Source organism: Galleria mellonella, unplaced genomic scaffold, assembly GCF_026898425.1.
Source record: "Galleria mellonella isolate WM207_F2 unplaced genomic scaffold, CSIRO_AGI_GalMel_v1 utg537, whole genome shotgun sequence".
NCBI classification, from domain to species: Eukaryota; Metazoa; Arthropoda; class Insecta; order Lepidoptera; family Pyralidae; genus Galleria; species Galleria mellonella.
In genome coordinates, this window is record NW_026442112.1 from 4,708,846 (window position 1) to 4,729,023 (window position 20,178).

General features: G+C 32.7%; 2 protein-coding genes across 3 annotated transcripts in view; one reads left to right on the forward strand and one right to left on the reverse strand.

Annotated features, from left to right (window-relative positions):
- Positions 1 to 1,577: 1,577 nt before the first annotated feature.
- LOC113517708 (transcription initiation factor IIE subunit beta) lies at positions 1,578 to 5,971 on the reverse strand. Its single transcript, XM_026902490.3, has 6 exons — positions 5,831 to 5,971; positions 5,165 to 5,272; positions 3,780 to 3,942; positions 3,145 to 3,254; positions 2,463 to 2,640; positions 1,578 to 1,853 (listed from the first exon to the last, which is right to left on the reverse strand). The coding sequence occupies exons 1-6, from the start codon at positions 5,890 to 5,892 to the stop codon at positions 1,593 to 1,595; spliced, it is 882 nt and encodes a 293-aa protein (XP_026758291.2). The 5' UTR covers positions 5,893 to 5,971; the 3' UTR covers positions 1,578 to 1,592.
- LOC113522562 (chitooligosaccharidolytic beta-N-acetylglucosaminidase) overlaps positions 5,789 to 20,178 on the forward strand; it is a 41,120-nt gene continuing 26,730 nt past the window's right edge. Inside the window, exon 1 of one of the 2 annotated variants that reach the window (XM_052898720.1) lies at positions 5,789 to 5,927. The gene's annotated coding sequence lies outside the window, so the exon portion shown is untranslated. Of the gene's footprint in view, positions 5,928 to 12,711; positions 12,810 to 20,178 lie in introns of those variants that run through there. The other variant, XM_052898719.1, reaches the window with a different exon arrangement.

Sequence of the window (20,178 nt, forward strand, 5' to 3'; positions counted from 1 at the left end):
TATGTTTTACGTATAAATATGGTTGAAAACTTGAAACATTTAATTTATTTAAATACAATATTTAGAACTACAACAAATACTTTATATATGAATCGACAGACAAAATTATCACATTTAAACTAATTAATAGTCTGAAGGTTCAAGTATTCAAATTAAAATAATAATAAATACGTGAATATCTATAAATTTTAACTTCAATTCCTTAGAAATTGCCAATAAGTGTCAATGACATAATCGATTGTATCTATTTAACTAATTTACAAAAAGCACAGGTCGTTACATACAAAGGTATTATAATTGTTAATTTTTTACATAAATTAAAACAATAATTAAAATATTTTTTTTATTTTTGTTTATTATAATTATACTTCTAATTTTATTTTTATATAATTTTGCTAGCAATATACCTTGTCAGGTCGTCTTTCACGTAGTTTCTCCTGGAAACCATCGTGTTGAATTTCAGGTGTATTTATCATGATGGTCTAACTGACCTACCGTTTCATTCTCATTTATCATTCCTCATTGGTGCCCCGCTAGCATATACCTTTTTTTTTTATGAAAACAGGCTATTTAGCCCATCATGATGAATTCATTAGGAATTAACCATGATAGTTTCCTGGGAGAACCGCGAGGAGGTCGACCTGATTGGGTATATTGCTAGCAATGGGATTTTCAGTCTCCATTACTAACAATCCCTTTCCCCCCAGCGTATACCATTAGCGAAGGCGGGAATAATCATTCCATGATCACCCATTAAAAAAAAGTACATTATGTTAAATCTATGCACTAACAACAGACGATTAATGGGATGGGAAATAAAATGTGTATAAATTTTGGATACATTTATTACTAATAACTAAGGATAGCGTTTTGTATATAGAATGGTTAGGTTAATCTTATTAGCTCATCCTGACGATTTTATTTATAAGTTCTCATGTGTTATTCCTCTGTACTCTGTAAATTGATTGCCCTATTCCACCCTTCAAACCGAAACACAGCCATGCAAACACAACTGCTTCATTGTAGAAACACAAATGGACACACGGACAGAGGTATCCAAGCAAACAACTTTAGTACAAAGTCTCCCTCTGGTAAAGTTCTTAGGAATTCTATTATTTTTACCCGATAAGAAATAAATGAAGACAAAGTGAATATAATTGGTATAATAAAAGCTTGATATAGTTAACCAAGGAAATTATTTATTGAATTATCCATTAACCATTAATTACACAGTAGAAAATATCAATTAATCTAAGTAAATAATTTTATCCTGCTCTCTAATTTTGGTAGGTAACTAGTACTTCAATTACTCATTATTATTATTCTTCTTCTTTTCATTTAAGAGTTTCCTCTTGTCGGTGCGACTAATTCATGCATCTTTTTCCAGCCAGCTCTATCCCAGGCCATATCCTTGACCTCCCTATACGACATGCCACACACACATATATATATATATATATATATATATATATATATATATATATATATATATATATATATATCATTATTATTGTTTACTTTTATGAATAGTCTTGTCAGTACTTAATTGGTTATTATTGAAAATAAAAAAAAAAAAATATTACAATCACTTTTTATTTAATGCTAACACCTTTTTGTGTTAACGTATTATCCTCGTAAGTCTCAAGAACATCTGCCAAGTGCTCGTTATCACGCGGTTTCTTAAACTGTCTTCGTTTTTGTGCCGCCTTCTTCCTTTTTGGGGCTATAGGTTTCCTAGGTCCATGGTCTTGCATTGACTTGATACCCTGTTTCTCCAAGTATTCTTCAATTTTTGCGTCGTCCATAGCATCTACGGCTGTGGCGCGCCATAATTTCACAAACTCGTCATCTACCTGCAAACAATTAAAAATTTATAATTATAATATTTATTCAGGGGGGAAAAGGATTGTTAGTGATAGAGACTGAGAACCCCATTGCTAGCAATATACCCAATCAGGTCGACCTCCTCGCGGTTCCCCCTGGAAACTATGATGATTAATTCCTGATGAATTTATCATGATGGGCTAACTGGCCTGTTTTCATTCTGGTCGATTACCCTTCACTGGTGCTCCGCCAGCGTATCCCGTTAGCGCATTATTCCTTTTTTGGCTTTGAAAGACAATCTAAAAATTTACATGTTTATTAAAACTTTAAAGCAGTGTATTTATTAGTACAATTCATATATTTAACATTGTATGGTGTTCTTTACCAGTCGACCATTGGGCAAACAAGAGAAATAGGTAGGCAGTTTTTCTGAGAAATCACATTTCTCTGTCTAACGATAACCAATGAGTGTGAGGTGGCAGATAACTCGCTGTTGTTTAGCATTTCTATATTATAACTTAGATAAAGTAATTTGAACTACAGTTTCTTAAATGACATGAGCATATTTTAAATTAAAAAAAAAGTTGTCATTGCTTTTATTTATGTAGGTAATATAAAAAAAGGCACACAATACTTACATCTAGGGTTGCAGTTTTGTCATTATAAAATAATATCTTTTTCTTATCAGTGGGTCTAGTTATGTACAATATTTCTTGGGCTAAACTCTTCAGAGCCCTCTCACAGTGTGGCAATGATTCCTGTACATCCTCTAATAAGATCCCGCCCAGACCCTTCAGATCTTGTTGTTTCAGTAATCTACAAACAAGTTTTACCATATTAGTAACTAGCGCCCCGTCCCGGCGTCGCACGGGTGGACATTTTTAACATTTCCCTTCACTGCTCTGCTCCTATTGATCGTAGCGTGATGAAAAGTATATTATAACCTGCCCAAGAGTATGAAGAATAATTGTAATAAGTTTCATTAAAATCCTTCGAGTAGTACTCTTATAACGAACATACAGACAGACAGACAAAAATTTTACTGATTGCATTTTTGGCATCAGTATCGATTACTAATCACCCTCTGATAGTTATTTTGGAAATATATTTCATGTACAGAATTGACCTCTCTACAGATTTATTATAAGTATAGATTATGAGGGTACAAAATATTTATTAAGGAAAATTGAGCAGAAAATAAAAGGAGAATTGGGCATTCAAAGTATTGATTTGTGCAGTAAATTTTGTTATGTTGCCATTACTGTATTTATCATTTTAAACACAGTCTATAAAGTGGTCATAATGTTTAAGAGGATTTACCTGAGCAGTGATTTCTTGTCTTTGATTTTGTAAACAGGTTTAAAAATATATTTTCCATCCTGTGTACATTCAATTTTAGGATTGTTTTGTAAGGCTTCTGATTGCAACCACTGTAAAATAATATTAGATTAGAAACAAAAAAAAGAGGGAATCATACGGAAGTAAACCTGATAGGGTTATATGGCTAGCAATGGGGCTGTGTGACTCCATTACTAACTTCCATTTTCTCATGCTAAGTGAGCACTCAGTTTTTTAATTATTTCCATTTTTTCTTATTTAGGTAAAAAGGAAGACTACAGCTGGGGCTCTTAAAAAAAGGATGGGTTGTATGCTTATTTGTCACCTCAATGGCATAAAATAAGTTAGGAAAGGAAATAAAAATTAAATTCATATTAATAATAGATTATAAATAAAATATTTTTAAAAGATTTTTTTTACTAGTTCTCTCAATTGATTAAACTAGAGTAGAAACAAAAAGAGCTTTTATTTATTATATTTATTAATTAACTATTTAATACTTAAATAAAGTTTACTTTTAATTCTCCATTTCTCTAGATAAAATTGAGGGGGTTTATCCTCCAAGGCAAAGCATGACAATTCTCTTAAAAAAAAAGTTCTATATCTGGGCCACTTGCCTGCTTCACTTTATTCCCAACATCCAGTTGATTGGTTTCGTCCAGCACTTCATCTAAGGTCAAAGGGTGGTCGTCACCTTCCTGGTGTCTCGCCCGCATGTGTCTCACTATACGGGCCAGCACTCCGAAGCGGTAGCTGGAGCTACCCACCATTGTTTTATAACTGCAATGGGCAACAATAACGTAAATAGTTTGATATGGTACATCATGTATTCTAGGTGACTGATTGTTTAGAGCAATGTTTTTTTCGTCTAATGTTTCAAAGGGCTTTTGCCTATCACATCTTAACCAGCTCTATCATACCATAAACTGATATGAGTAAAATTGATATAATTAGCATTTTAAAAAGTGTTTTACAAATGAAACGGAGCATTTTCGAAAGAACATTCCAAGTAAAAATGTTCCAAGAATTTTAGGCGTCCCTTATTAACATGGCATATCAGCAATTTGTATGGGGTTGTTTCAATTTTTTTTAATAAATATTTTCAATGCACTAGTTAATAATAATAATTTACTTGAAAGGAACCACCAGCATAATTTTATACTGTATATCAATATTTATTTTTTACTATTAATGTATCATGATAATGCTGTAGATAGAGTATTTCATAGCAAGCAATTGAAACAGCGATAGTACTAGGGGTTCAATAGCAAACATCACAAAGTTGAAGATAAAGGGCCCGATTGCATTGCTATTTCTATTTCATTGCTATTTTATTTGAATTGCTATTTCTATTCCATTGCTATTTTATTTGCATTGCTATTTCTATTTCATTGCTATTTTATTTGCATTGCTATTTCTATTTCATTGCTATTTTATTTGCATTGCTATTTCTCCATACCCATTTCTTAATTTAATATTTTATAGAGATGGCAGCACATAATTAAAAGTCTAACTGCAGTTGCCAATCTGCCTACCAAGTGTGGTAACTACTGCAAACCCCTCTATAAGGAGGCCTATATTCAGCAGTGGATATTGAAAGGCTGATAGGATGATGATGAATCTAATATTTTAATTTGATAGTTAATTAAATTAATGTTTTATGGACGATTATAAATTTAATTTATAATCATTTTGTCTTAAATCTATTACTAGTTCATATTAGTATTTAGAACAAAGATTTTACTGTGAAATCAAACTTACAATTATAATTTTAGACATAGGTTTAGAGAAATGGCAGTTCAGAATCAACCTCAATGTTTTCATACTTAATTACAAGGTATGATGAATATAAGTAATTATCTATTGAGTAAATTAAAATTATTGTTGTGTAAAAAGGTTTTTTTCTCTGTCACTGTACAGATTTAGTAAAGTAATTATAAATTTTCACATATGTACTACATATATATATATATATATGACATATAAATAATAAATAACATACTTGGTGGCATCCAGCTTTGGTCCAGCGCTGACTGAACTCGATGATTTGGATTTCTTTTTGCTGTCATCTTTGAATTGAGAGTCATCCTTTGTTTTTTTCTTCTCAACACTAGAACATGAGAGGGTAGAAAATTTATTAATTAAAGAAGAAAAAAAAAACTTACTCTAAGTTAATTATTTAGATTAACTCTTTTAATACAAATAAAAAATATTTTGGTTGAAAAAAGTATTTCACTATGTAGTTGTAATTTTATACCTCTTAATGTAGCTGGTAGTAATGTAAATTATTAATATATAATTTAAATTGTGACTAATTTATGTTAAACTTTTAATTAGGTAAATTTAATTCAAATAAACATAATGTTTGTTAACACAATATTAATGTTTCATGTTACATTATTAGTATAGATAGTTTGTAAAAGTGGAGCCAGTTAATATAATTTACAAATTACCTGCCCTGTCAATTGTGAAATTGAATTCACTATATAGTCAATGATTTGGATTTAACCCCATTTTCCAAGTTCAATTTGGTTCATGAATTTCGTAATATACGATATTGGTGTGAGCGAGTGAGACAGAGGCAATGGGCCCGAGGAATCCAGCCAGGAGGGACACGATGAGACAACTAGTTACCGAGCAGTATTCAGAGAAGGATGTAGCTACGTACGTTGGAGTTGCAAGTGCCTTTTTCTTAAAAGCCTCCCGTTCCCGTAGTAGAGCCGGATCCATTTTTATAAAAGAATCTCGATTCCCAGTGTTTTAAGGTAAGTTATGAACACATATTTTATCAAGATAATAAAATTTGTTTCAAATGCTTAGAACCTTTCACTTCTAATCAATGCATACCAAATCAAAAACAAAACATTCACGGTCGCGTCACTCGTTGACATTGACGTTTCTTTTCATAGGAACCTATTACACGATTATCATTATTTGTTTGTCTGTCCATTAGTAGATATTATTTGTTTTAAGTATTGTTTGTAAAGAGTTTTGAACTTTTGTCACATTGACCGAAGGAAAAACTATGTATGAATAAAATTGTTTGATGTATTCGCCAACATTTAACTTATTTACATACAATATTTAGTACCACAACAAATACTTTGACAGATGTCTAATAGGACGGGAAATATGTATAAATTTTGGATACATTTATTACTAATAACTAAGTATAGTGTTTTGTATATAGAATGCTTAGGTTAATCTTATTAGCTTATCCTGACGATTCTATTTATAAGTTCTCATGTGTTATTCCTCTGTACCCAGTAAATTCACGCCATATCCCACCCTTCAAACCGAAACACAGCCATGCAAACACAACTGCTTCACGGTTGAAACACGAATGGGACAGAAGTACCCAACCAACTAAAATACAATAAATTGCATTAATTTATTTATCAATTAGTTGAATTTTGTTATTTTTATCTATTAAATTAGATAAATTATCATCAGTTGTAGTTTATTATTATTGCGGTCATAGATTAAGTAAAATTATGGTGAATATATTTTTCTGCGAAGATGGGCAATAGGAACAAAAGCTACGTAGCTTAGCTTTTAATTTTTCCGCGTTTACCTTTTGCAGAAATATTTATTTTTGTGCAGTATGTTATGATTGTCACTCAATTATCTAGTTTAATTTGCAAATTTTATTCCGTAAAATAAACATCTGCGAGTATAACTCAAAATATTTAGAGTAAATTCGACACTTGCGCGAAATTATTGTTTGTAGATGTGGGTGTGAATGATATTTTAAAATATTATATAGATTCAGAAGGAGTGAGAGAATGAAAGATTTAGTACGAGATTGTATTATGAATAATATTTACAATGAATTAACTCAGAGGATAATATGTCGCGATACAAAAATATTGTTTTTTTTTTGATGGATGAAAATGGAATGGTAATCCCGCCTGCGCTAACGGGTTACGCTGGCAGATTACCAGTGAAGGATGATAGGTGACAATGAAAGCAGGCCAGTTAGCCCATCGTGATGAAATACACTAAATTTAATCACGATGGTTTCCAGGGGGAATCGCGTGGAGGTAGACCTGATAGGGTTTATTGTTAGCAATGGGGCTAATGAACTGCATTACTAACAATCCCTTTCCCCCCACAAAAATATTGTTAGGTAAAATTAATTCCTAAGACAAAAAGATTGTCGAGAACATCACAATTTATTTTTCTACAACTACGTAGGTTTGAAATAGGTAGGCTAACATGTACAAACCTGTTCAAACTAAACCTATAATAATTTTGACTTAAATTTACTGGTCATAAAGATTTCAGTGTGATATCGAGTTGAAATTTGAATTTAAGATATACGTTTAGAGACTTTATAATTCTGTGACGACTGATTTCACGGTTTTTCTTTGTCATACAAAATTCTGATCATACATGATTTTGCATTTAAAATTCTAATATTTTGAATCTAGAACATTTTGTCGTTTAACAGCAAAGTTTTTATAATTCGTTGTTCTTAGTTACTTAACAGTGCCTTTCATTTGATTTTCTACACTAATATTATAAAGAGGAAAACTTTGTTTGTTTGTTTGTTTGGTTGTAATGGATAAACTCAAAAACTACTGGACCGATTTTAAATATTCTTTCACCATTAGAAAGCTATATTATCTGCGAGTAACATAGGCTAAATTTTATTTTGGAAAAAAATAGGGTTCCGTAAAATATTTGGGTTTGTCGGACACAAGGTGTAAAAAATCAACCAGAAAAGTTACTTATTTTGCGTAAGCTGCCTAAACTATAAAAGATAGAACCATAAAATGTTCTAATTAATTGTAGATCTTATAAATATCTACGAAAAAGTCCGCGACACACTATACCTATCTATGTCGAGTTGAGGTACAACAACCATTTTTTTATTTAAAAATTTTGATTTTTTTGGACTACATTTAAACGCATTTATTTTACTCATGCTATTAATCCTTATCAAAATAAATGATTTCATCACTAAGTACAGTTTATGTAGATAATATTTGGTGTTTGAATGATTAAAATTGGACGTTGGGTTTGGAAGTTATGGCGAAATTAAAATATTACGATTTCTGCTGCACGGCCCGTCGCGAAGTGAGTGTCACCAAGGCAGAGGTGCGCGTGCGGGAGGGGAGGTAGAGAAACACTGATAATTTTAGAGGTCTAGCGCGCGAGGCGTGTTAAATAAAACTTCAAAATTCTCACCGCACCAGTATGGTATAGGTAGGTAAGTTTTAACTTTTAGGACATAGGTGTTTTGAGACGTACTCGTAACTCCTACGGCGGTAAAAATGGTACCCGAAGCGAAGCGAGGGCGGGTCCACTATGCATAATATAGCAGAGAAATACTGATAATTTTGGAGGTTTCTAATGTGATGTCGTAAATTAACGCATTTTTTGCGTTTAGCATTGCAATCGTGCGAAGCCGGGGCGGGTCGCTATAATCTACACTAATATTATAAAGAGGAAACATTTGTTTTTTTGTTTGTAACGAATAGGCTCTGAAACTGCTGGACCGATTTCAAAAATTCTTTCACCAATCGATAGCTACATCCTTTGTGAGTGCCATAGGCTATATATTATATCTATATGTTATATTCACCGTACTGTGACCATTCATGGCGAGCAAGTCGGAAGAAAAATTGTATAAAATTCTCTTATCTTGCGCGCACTGACTAAATAGTTGCTTATAATGAAAAAACAATGTTCTACGTTTTTAAAGTACTCATTGAGATCTACAAATAAGTCCGCGATAGCATATCTCTAACTATTATGGTTAGGTCACAATAATCACTTTTCTTTCGAAAATTACGAATAACCACGCTGGTCGCCGTCTGGGTGGTATTTTCATACTCCAGTATTAATCCTTATCCAAATAAATCTATCGAGTTATTTCCAAAAATTGCATGTTGCGATAAACAAGATCCACGCGGGCGAAGCGGCGGGCTAAAGCTAGTATATTATATTGTAACGTTTCACTAATCTACAATCCCCATTGCATTATCTCATCAATCGATATTGAAGTTGTTTTATCGTTATCGTAGTCTCTGATAGGGACGGGTATAACGTATCTACCCTACTTATAGTTACCAAGTAATCAGTTACCAAGATATTTTTTTTTTATTGTTTTTTAATTTAAAAGTTCTGATAGATTTCTTTATCAAACAGCTCGTTGTATACAAGGATAATATGAATTAACCTAACTATACGTATATATATATATATATATATATATATATATATATATATATATATATATATATATATATATATATATATATATATATATATATATATATATATGTTTGCAGATTATGTTAGTGTTTAAATAAACAAATAAAAAATCATTGAAATCGGTCCCTCCTGCTCGGAAACTCTAGGACGAGAGATAAAGTCTTCAAAAATATTTTATATCACTGTTTAATTTTCTTTAACAATTTCTATTCAAAGTTTATGTTTTTAATATTAAATAAATAAATTTACTCACGACTGTAATTATTGATGAGGTAATTAGAGACAATAGTTGACTGTCGCCGTTGTGGTGAATGTAGTACTTTTTTTTATCCAACTTAGAATGGCAAACAAGCTGACGGCCCACCTGATGGAAAGTGGTAACCGTCGCCTATAGACATGAGCAGTGCCATTGTTGCTATTCCTGAGGACTCAGATGTTTATTCCTCTGTACCCTGTAAATTCACGCCATATCCCACCCTTCAAACCGAAACACAGCCATACAAACACAACTGCTTCACGGTAGAAACACGAATGGGACAGAGGTACCTAAGCAATCGACTTTTGTACAAAGTCTCCCTCTGGTAAATACTTGGATACATTTCTTCAAGGATTTTAGAATCCAAAGAGCTGATGTCACCCTTATGCTTTCGCTATCCAGAGGCTGTGGTTTTTTTCGGTCCCGGATATTTAATTCCAGGTTTATTACTTTATTAATGGAGTTTTTTGCCTTATTAATATTATAAAGATTTTATAAACTACTTAACTTATTAAAACATAATTACAACTATCTATGTAGTTTGCTCTATATCTTATAAATAAAATTCTAGTGTCACGGTGTTTGTTACCAAACTCCTCCGAAACGGCTTTACCGATTTTTATGAAATTTTGTGTGCATATTGGATAGGTCTGAGAATCGGCCAACATCTATTTTTCATACCCCCTTATCATTATAAGGGTGACCTACCCTCAAATATATATTTTTTATTATTTTGACATTTTTTTATTTTTATTTTATTATGACTAAGCATTGAAAAATACATACAGCTTCAAATTTTTACCCTTTTACGATCAACCCCTGTTTTTTAATAGCGATTTTTATATTCCGAAAAAGGCTTGCAAGATGGTAATCGAAAATAATTATTTTAGTACGAGAAATTGTCATGTATAGTTCTGGAAATAATGTATATATGGTAAAACAACGTTTACCGAGTCAGCTAGTAACTATCTACATTCTAGTTTTACATTTCTGGCTAGGGATAATTGTTTACATTTATATTCTACATTCTATTTAACACTAATTATTCTTATCACTAATTGTTTAGCCTATATTATATATCATATAGTTGTCATATGTTCTTAATTATAGTATTACTTGCTGGCGTTTAGTTTTCTCTTTCAATTATTTTACTACAGAGGCTGTGTTAAAATAATTGGGTACGAGAAGAGGTGGATGATGTTCATCGTTCCTCTAGAGCAGTGATTCTCAGCCTCTTTTTTTGTTGCGGCACATATTTAACGATTTCAAAATTTGGCGGCACACAAAGCAAAAGAAAAAAATTATTTACTTACTACAACACACTGCATAAATAGTTTGTGACAAAAATTTTAAATATTTGCAAAATTTGGCGGCACACTTTTAAAATTTGGCGGCACACAAAAGTGCCGCGGCACAGTGGTTGAGAATTACTGCTTTAGAGAAATCTATCAATTTATTGGAGTTAAGAGAGGCACACAATATAATTAGGCAATGGCCGTGTGGTCCCGGCATAGAATGGGCCACCCCTTCCTTTCCCGTGGGTGTCGTAAGAGGCGACTAAGGGAACTAAATGGTCAAGTGATGGGTAGTAGCGTCCATCTTTAAATACCACCAAAGCTTAATTGCGGTTGCTAACCCGTATGCTAAACGTGGCAACTACTAGCAAAATCTTCGAATAGGAGACGCCTAAGTTCAGCAGTGTACAGTTAACGGTGGATATGCTAATAGCAATACCACAGTACCATCGTAAGCAAGAAGAAGTAACATTGGCGTGAATTTACTGGGTACGGAGGAATAACACCTGGGTCCTCAGGAATGGCAACGCATGGGGGGTATCATGGGCGAAACAGTACACTCTGTTATGTTCATGCTACTGTTCATGTCTATAGGCGACGGTTACCACTTTCCATCAGGTGGGCCGTCAGCTTGTTTGCCATTCTAAATTGCATAAAAAAAATACTCAAAGCCTTCCAGTCGTTTTGACAGTCATTATGTACATCGTTACGTTACTAATGTTATGATAAAAATATAAAAGATTTTGAGGAATTACTACATAGTATAAAACAAAGTCGCTTCCCGCTATCAGTCCCTATGTATGCTTAGATCTTTAAAACTACGCAACGGATTTTAATATAGCTTTTTTTAATAGATAGATTGATTCAAGGGGAAGGTTTATATGTATAATACATGTATAATATAGTAGAGAAACATTGATAATTTTAGAGGCTTCTAATGGGTCGGCAGGGCAGAGCATTGCACCTGTGCGAAGCCGGGGCAGGTCTCTAGTGCTTAATAATAAGTACTTTATCCTATAAAAACATTATATTTAACACTAGCTGTTTTCCGAGACTTTGTCCATAAGAATCTGTATATAAATTATGTGCTAAATTAAGGTAAGTTCTTCCCTTGTGAACAATTTATTAACAAATTAATAAACAAAAAATATTTTTATATACTATATATTTTTATATTTTCCATATTTATTGTTATAATCATCGTTATCCTACCCTTATTCTAATTATTATCCTTATTACTAATACAATAAATGCTAAAGTTTGTATGTATGGGTATGTATGGATGTCTGTTACTCTTTCACACAAAAACTACTGAATGGATTTAAATGAAACTTTACAATAACATAGCTCATACATCAGAATAATACATAGACTAGAATTTGTAAAGATATTGTGCGAATTGTTCAAATTAATACGAATTTGTCATTATGGGTAAATTGACTTTACCTGTATATTAATTTTCGTTTTATTAAAAAAAAATGAATTTTTTTGTTTGTTTCTTTTTAGGGTCTTTACGACGATGAAATGTATTTACGTAGATAATAAATGGTATAGAAAAGGATGCTTTTTATCCTAGTCAGTAAAACAACCCGGTCGCGTAGATAAAGAACTTACTTTTTCCCGCGTAAAAGTTAAAACAGATTAAGAATATAAGATGTAGATTGTTGTTTCTATTTCTATTTATATTATGAATAGGTACTTACTAATAGTAACTATTGGAAACATAGTAGGTATGTCGGATAGGTAGGTACACGGGAAGGCTGTGTAGGAAACAAGTTCAGTTGCATGACTTGTAAGCACAAACACGATGCTCTGATCAGCTATAGACAGAATCATTGCAATAGTCTGCGTGGAGCTGTTCGCACGTCGATTTGGTATGTTGTATCTTTATTATAGTCCTTATTGATTTATTTATCAATGATAAAAATTAACATGGAGCCTTTTGTCAATGCATAGTGTATGTAACATTACAATATTTGGTGTTATCTGTTTACGAAGTTATGAAATGTTTGTTCATTTGTTTGTGCGTGACCGATTCGACGACTCGTGCGGAATTTTGATGAAGTGGAAAAATGTTATTGTAGTAAAGTCTAAGGATATTTTACGTTTACAAAAACAATTTTTAAGTGTTACGTTTGTTTTTAAATGTACACATATAATATCACATTGATATTATAATTTTGGACAAATAATACCAAAAAGTTTTGAACGTTTCTGTTAATTATTAATGCCTATTTATCTCTCATTTTCCATGAGAAGGTTAATTAAATAAAACCTTATCTGAGAAATCAGTTCAGGGTACGGTAGGGTTTTATTTAATGGAATGGCAACCTCGTCCGCGCGAACAGTATAACACTGGCGGGGCACCAGTGAGGGATGATAGGTGAGAATGAAAGGGCAGATCAGTGACCCCATTGCAATGAATACACCTGGGATTCAGCACGATGGTTTCCAGGAGGGGTCACGTGGAAGTCGGCCTGACAGGGTATATTGCTAATGAAACTAGGAATCCGCATTACTAATAATCCCTTCCCCCTGGTACGATTACAGTAGGGTCGATGCACCTAAAAAAGGTAAAAGCTATTTAGTCTGTATATATTTGAGAATCTGTGCAGCTTAACGTTAAAAAAAAGTATTCTACTTTTTGACAATTCGGTTTGAACGGTATTAAGGAACAGTTGTATCCTGTTATTGTGATTTATTTTTTATTTAATTCAATTATAAGACTTGGACAGTAATTTAATAAGTACTACGAAAGTTTTTATAAATAAAAAAAAATAACAATAGAATAAATCTCACTGTATTTTTCTCGTAGAGTAGATAATGACAATTATTAATACTGGTGTAATTATTTATATTATGCAACTATTAAGGTTCCGTACCAAAATGGTAGAAAGGAATCCTTATGGTATAACTTTCCGCCCTTCGTCCCTTCTTTTGTAACAGAGTTTTATCTCAGCCACTAGATATGCTATCAAACGAGTAGTTTTAGTTATCATTAGCCGATAGCTATTTCAAAAGAAATTAATAAAAAATATATCTTTTTTCTAGGGGGTCCAAAAAGAGTAATCAAAATTTTAAAACGATTCTGCTACTTTTGACTTGTAATAGAAAATGTAAAAAATCTACGAAATTAACGAAGATTGTGAAGAGAAAAATTAATATAAAGATATCTATTTATTTATTTTAAGCAACTGGAAATGGTAAAGCTAACGGCCTGTCTGATGGAAAGTGGTAACCGTCGGCTAACGACATGAATAGCACCATGGACATAATAGTATTATATTGGGAGGAAAAGGGATTGATAGTAATGGAGACTAAGAATCCCATTGCTAGCAATATATCCAACCAGGTCGACCTCCTCGCGGTTCCCCCTGGAAACTATCATAATTAATTCCTGATGAATTCATCATGATGGGCTAACTGGCTTGTTTCATCCTCATTGATCACCCTTCAGTGGTGCCCCGCCAGCGTATCCTATTAGTGCAGGCGGGGTTACCATACCATTTTCATCCAATAAAAAAAAATTGTATTATATCATGACGCCCATGATACTTTTCATGTAGGTACTACTGGTACATGCAAGTATTACAGGGAAAATACATTTCTCGTTTTGATTTTCCTTTTATATAATATATATTCTTCTTAAGTTACTGAGAAATCGATACTAAGTTATGTGGTTTGGTTTTCAACGTCTAGAAACATTTATAGATGTAGGTTATGGTACCACGACTGTATACTATTTTTTTTTTATACAGCGTAGAATGGCAAACAAGCTGACGGCCCACCTGATGGAAAGTGGTAACCGTGGCCTATAGACATGAGCAGTGCCATGGACATAACAGAGTATACTGTTTCGCCTATGATACCCCACATGCGTTGCCATTCCTGAGGAGTCAGATGTTATTCCTCTGTACCCAGTAAATTCACGCCATATCCAACCCTTCAAGCTGAAACGCAGCCATGCAAACACAACTGTTTCACGGTTGAAACACGAATGGGACAGAGGTACCCAAGCAATCGACTTTTGTACAAAGTCTCCCTCCGGTGGGTGGGTAGTAAATGTGGGTACAATTTTATACTCACATTTTCTCACATAAATCAATAAACATTAGCAAACACCTGTAGTTTAGTTTTTTCATACAAATAACTGGTATTGTCATATTTTAAGTTGGTTTTTTTTTGTGGGATACAATCATATCCTTCTACTTAGAAATGAACAGAATAAAGTTATGCAGAATGTATGACACTTCAGACAAAACCCTGTAGTTTTTGGTGTGCTTTCTTTGTTAATTTGGTGCACATATTTGAGACTTTGTACAAAAGTCGATTGCTTGGATACCTCTGTCCCATTCGTGTTTCCACCGTGAAGCAGTTGTGTTTGCATGGCTGCGTTTCGGCTTGAAGGGTGGGATATGGCGTGAATTTACAGGGTACAGAGGAATAACACCTGAGTCCTCAGGAATGGCAACGCATGGGGAGTATCATGGGCGAAACAGTACACTCTGTTGTGTCCATGGTACTGCTCATGTCTATAGGCGACGGTTACCACTTTCCATCAGGTGGGCGGTCAGCTTGTTTGCCATTCTACGTTGTATAAAAAAAACATATATGGTGAAAATAAATAAAAAAAATACTTTCTACGGATCTTGGAATTGTCACTACCGTGAGAGTGGAAGATGCAATCCTTGTCTTGAATCTAATATCGATATAAATCCAATTCAATGCCAATGACAATTTTGTGCTTCACTCATGAAAAAACAATTGGGAATTAAGTTAAAATTGAGAGATCGGTTTACAATAGTTTGCATTGGCAAGTTGCACTAATATGTATCTATTTAAGAGGGTAAATGGATTGTTAATAATGAAATTTAACAATCCCATTGCTAGCAATATACCCTATCAGGTCGACCTCCACGCGGTTCCCCCTGGAAACCATAGTGGTAAATTCTTGTTCAATTGATTACTATGGACCAACTGACTTGCCTTCATTCTCACCTGTCACCCTTCACTAGTAGCCTGCTAGCGTATACCGATAGCGCAGACAGGGTTATTATTTCATCTTTACCCATAAAAAAAATGCATCTATCAGAACAGTATGGAACCATTATATCGCTAGTATTGCAATTTGCCCCTACTTTTCTCGTGATTGTCGTAAGAGGCGACTAAGAAGGGCGAGGGATGGGCAGCAGCGTCCCTCTTAAAACATTTCTAAATGCCTAACTGCGGTTGCCAACCCGCCTGTCAAGCGTGGCAACTACTAGAAAAACTCCCCTCATGGGGAAGGCTTATGTCCAGCAGTGGACAGTTAACGTCTGAAATAATAATTATTGCAATTTTAAAAGTGTAAAACGTATAAATTCCAATATGGTCTATATTGGAATTTATACGTTTTACACTTTGGATAATGGACTAATGGACTAATGTCATTTATTTGGGAAAACTAACAGTTACAAAATAAAGAATAATACATAATATTAATCAAAGAAAACATTGAGTAAATTTGACACCAACACCGTTTTTATTATAATATAATATAATTTATTTCAAGAGTAACTCCAATGTTTTTTTCGACTTATTGTAGAATGGCAAACAAGCTATCAGCCCTACCTGACGGAAAGTAGTAACCGTCGCGTATAGACATGAGCAGTACCTTGATATAAGGAATGTTTAATTTAAATCTATATTTATTGGTATTGGTTGTCTCCTATTGATATAGGTATAGAGAAATTTGTTTATCATAACTTTAGTTGTTTTATCAGCGATGGTGTGTTAGTTAACTGGCTATTTTATGTCTTTAAGATATTACTAAGTAGCACTTACAGATAATGGTGTTACCACGACTTCGACGCCGTTACGTATTGATAATGTCATAAAAATCTACTATTGTAGTTGTCTCTTTATTAAATATCAGATTCTTTATAATAGATAAATTAACTTTATATAAAATCCACAATCTATATGTAGCACTAAAAAATTTAGCTGAACTAATATTATACTATGTAATGAGGGTTGAGCGCTGTTGTAACATAATATGATAATTGAAGACACCAAATTACTAAAAATGCCGAATTACAAATTAGCCGCAAATTTTTCGAGGTCTAACAGAAAAGGTGGATCATGTGTACTAGTTCATAAGAATCAAAAATATAAAAATATAGATGTTGTAAAGCAATATAATCAAAGTGGAATATTTGAATGTAGTGCGATAGAATTGACAGAACATAAAATAATTATAATAGTGATCTACAGACCTCCAAAAATGAATCTTATTAATACATTCTTCTTCAAACTTCAAGAGTTACTGAATAAATTATGTTTTAAGGATAAAAAAGTAATATTATGCGGAGACTTCAATATAGATAAATTAAAAAATAACTCTATTTCGAAAGAATTTGAACAAATACTAATTTCATACAATCTCAAATTGACCCTAAATGAACCTACCAGATTATGTAGTGGAACATGTATAGACAATTTTGCCCATAATATAAGAAACTCTAAGACAATTATACTAGATCTAGGATTATCAGACCATACTGCACAATTAATGCAATACCAGAGGGAGACTTTGTACAAAAGTCGATTGCTTGGGTACCTCTGTCCCATTCGTGTTTCAACCGTGAAGCAGTTGTGTTTGCATGGCTGTGTTTCGGTTTGAAGGGTGGGATATGGCGTGAATTTACTGGGTACAGAGGAATAACACCTGAGTCCTCAGGAATGGCAACGCATGGGGGTATCATGGGCGAAACAGTATACTCTGTTATGTCCATGGTACTGCTCATGTCTATAGGCGACGGTTACCACTTTCCATCAGGTGGGCCGTCAGCTTGTTTGCCATTCTAAGTTATATAAAAAAAAAAAAAAAAAAATGTCCAGTGAAAAAGAGCTTTCTCGTGAGCTATTGGTATAAATGGATAAGAGAATATAGCAAAGAAAATATGACTAAATTTAAAAACTATATTAAACAACTGTCATTTAGTATGGTATATAAATATGACGATCCAGAAAAAGCGTATAATGCTTTTATAGATGATTTCAAATTACTATATGATCTTTGTTTTCCATGGAAAAAAATAAAATTAAGAATCTGTCATCGAGCAAAATGGCTCACCAAAGGCTTAAAAATATGTACAAAAAGAAAACGACAACTCTTATACAGATATAGACGTAAAGAAATTGAGAAAAGTAATTTTATTGAATACTCTAAAAGATTAAAGAAGATTATAAAATTGACACAAAAATCACAAAACAACTATAAAATTGAGACGGCCACTAACAAATCAAAAGCGGTATGGAATATTATTAACAGTAAAAATGAAAATATCCCTCCGGAGGAAATTCAAAAAATAATAGTTAATGGAGAATATATCTCAAAGCCTGAAGATATTGCGCAAGCTTTCAACAATTTTTTTATTGACGACATACAGAAATCTCACAGTACTGACGTAAAATACTTAAGAAGGATAACAGGGAGAATCAGCAACTCTTGTTTCATGGCTCCTACTAACTCTCATGAGATTGAAAACATAATAAAAAATCTAAAAAATACCCAAAGTACAGGGTATGATGGTATTTGCACAAAAGTAATTAAATATGTGTCTAGTATCATATCACCAGTGATTAGCCACATAATTAATAGAAGCATAGAAAATGGCGTATTTCCCAGCAAACTAAAAGTCTCTGTAATTAAACCGATATTTAAAAAGAATGATAGAGAAAAAATCCAATTCTATAGACCTATCGCACTAATACAAATAATATCAAAAATTTTTGAAGCAGTTATTTACAGGTCTATGTACGAGTATGATTTCTTTGAGAAAAATAAAATTCTTACAGATGAACAATTCGGATTTAGAAAGGGAAAGTCAATAAATTTAGCTATCCATAAATTCTTAGACAAAATTATGAGTAATCTAGATAATAAAAAGAATACAACTGCTTTATTTATGGATATGACTAGAGCATTCGACCATGTAGATTGTGATATCCTCGTTGGAAAATTGGAGATATATGGGATCAGAGGAAATGTACTTAACCTTGTAAAATCATATTTACAAGGCAGAAAACAAATTACAGAAATAACTAGAATAAAAACAAATAATAACACTGAAACGAAATATCAATCTGAACAAAGAACTGTAAAATACGGGGTACCTCAAGGAAGCATATTAGGGCCATTATTGTTTCTAATTTATATTAACGATCTGCCTAAAGCTATTACTCATCCAATGATCCTATATGCTGACGACAGCACAGCAATTTTTACTAATGACGATCCCAAACTTTACGAAGAGGATATAAATAACTCATTAAAAGACATGGTCTCCTGGCTAGAAGCTAATAACCTAAAGATGAACATAGACAAAACTAACTTTATGACATTTAAAAACAAAAATAAAATTTTGAATAATATAAATATTAATTATATGGGGAATAAAATTAAGGAAGTTAATTGTATTAACTTTTTAGGTATTCATATTGACTCTGATATGACTTGGAAAACACAGATTGATCACGTTTGTACAAAAGTAAATCAGTACTCCTATGCACTTTACTTGTTACGAAAAGTAGCTAATCAATTTGCACTTCTGAGCGCTTATCATGCGTTTGCAGGCTCAACGCTCAAGTATGGAATTCTCTATTGGGGAAATTCCTCAGGAAGAGAAAAAGCTTTTAAAAGCCAAAAAAAATGTGTTCGTTCCATATGTGGAATACAGGAAACAGAGTCGTGCAAGCCATGTTTTAAGAAATTGAAAATTTTGACATTTCCCTCACTTTATCTCTATGAAGCTGCAGTTTTAATAAAATCTAATATTACTGATTATGAAACTCTAAAAAGCAAAAGACATTGTCATATTATTCGAGTCACAAAGTGTAACACAACAGTATACAATAATAGTATATTCTGCATGGGTCTGAAAGTATACAATAAATTGCCCCAATATATAAAAGACATTAATCATTTGCATCTATTTAAGAAGGAACTAAAGAAGATACTAATTGACAAAGCATACTACACTCTAAATGAATATATGACAGATAGTTTTAAAAATTAAACAAACGATAAATGACTGCGTTGTATTCCCATGAGACAAGAGATAAGACAAATTTTGATGTAGTGGTTTTCTTTTTTTTCTGTAATCTATTATAATGAAGACATTGTGACATATGAAATTGAGTAATATTTATATTAAGAGAAGATTTGCACGCCATTTATGGTAAAATATGGAGGCGTAATAA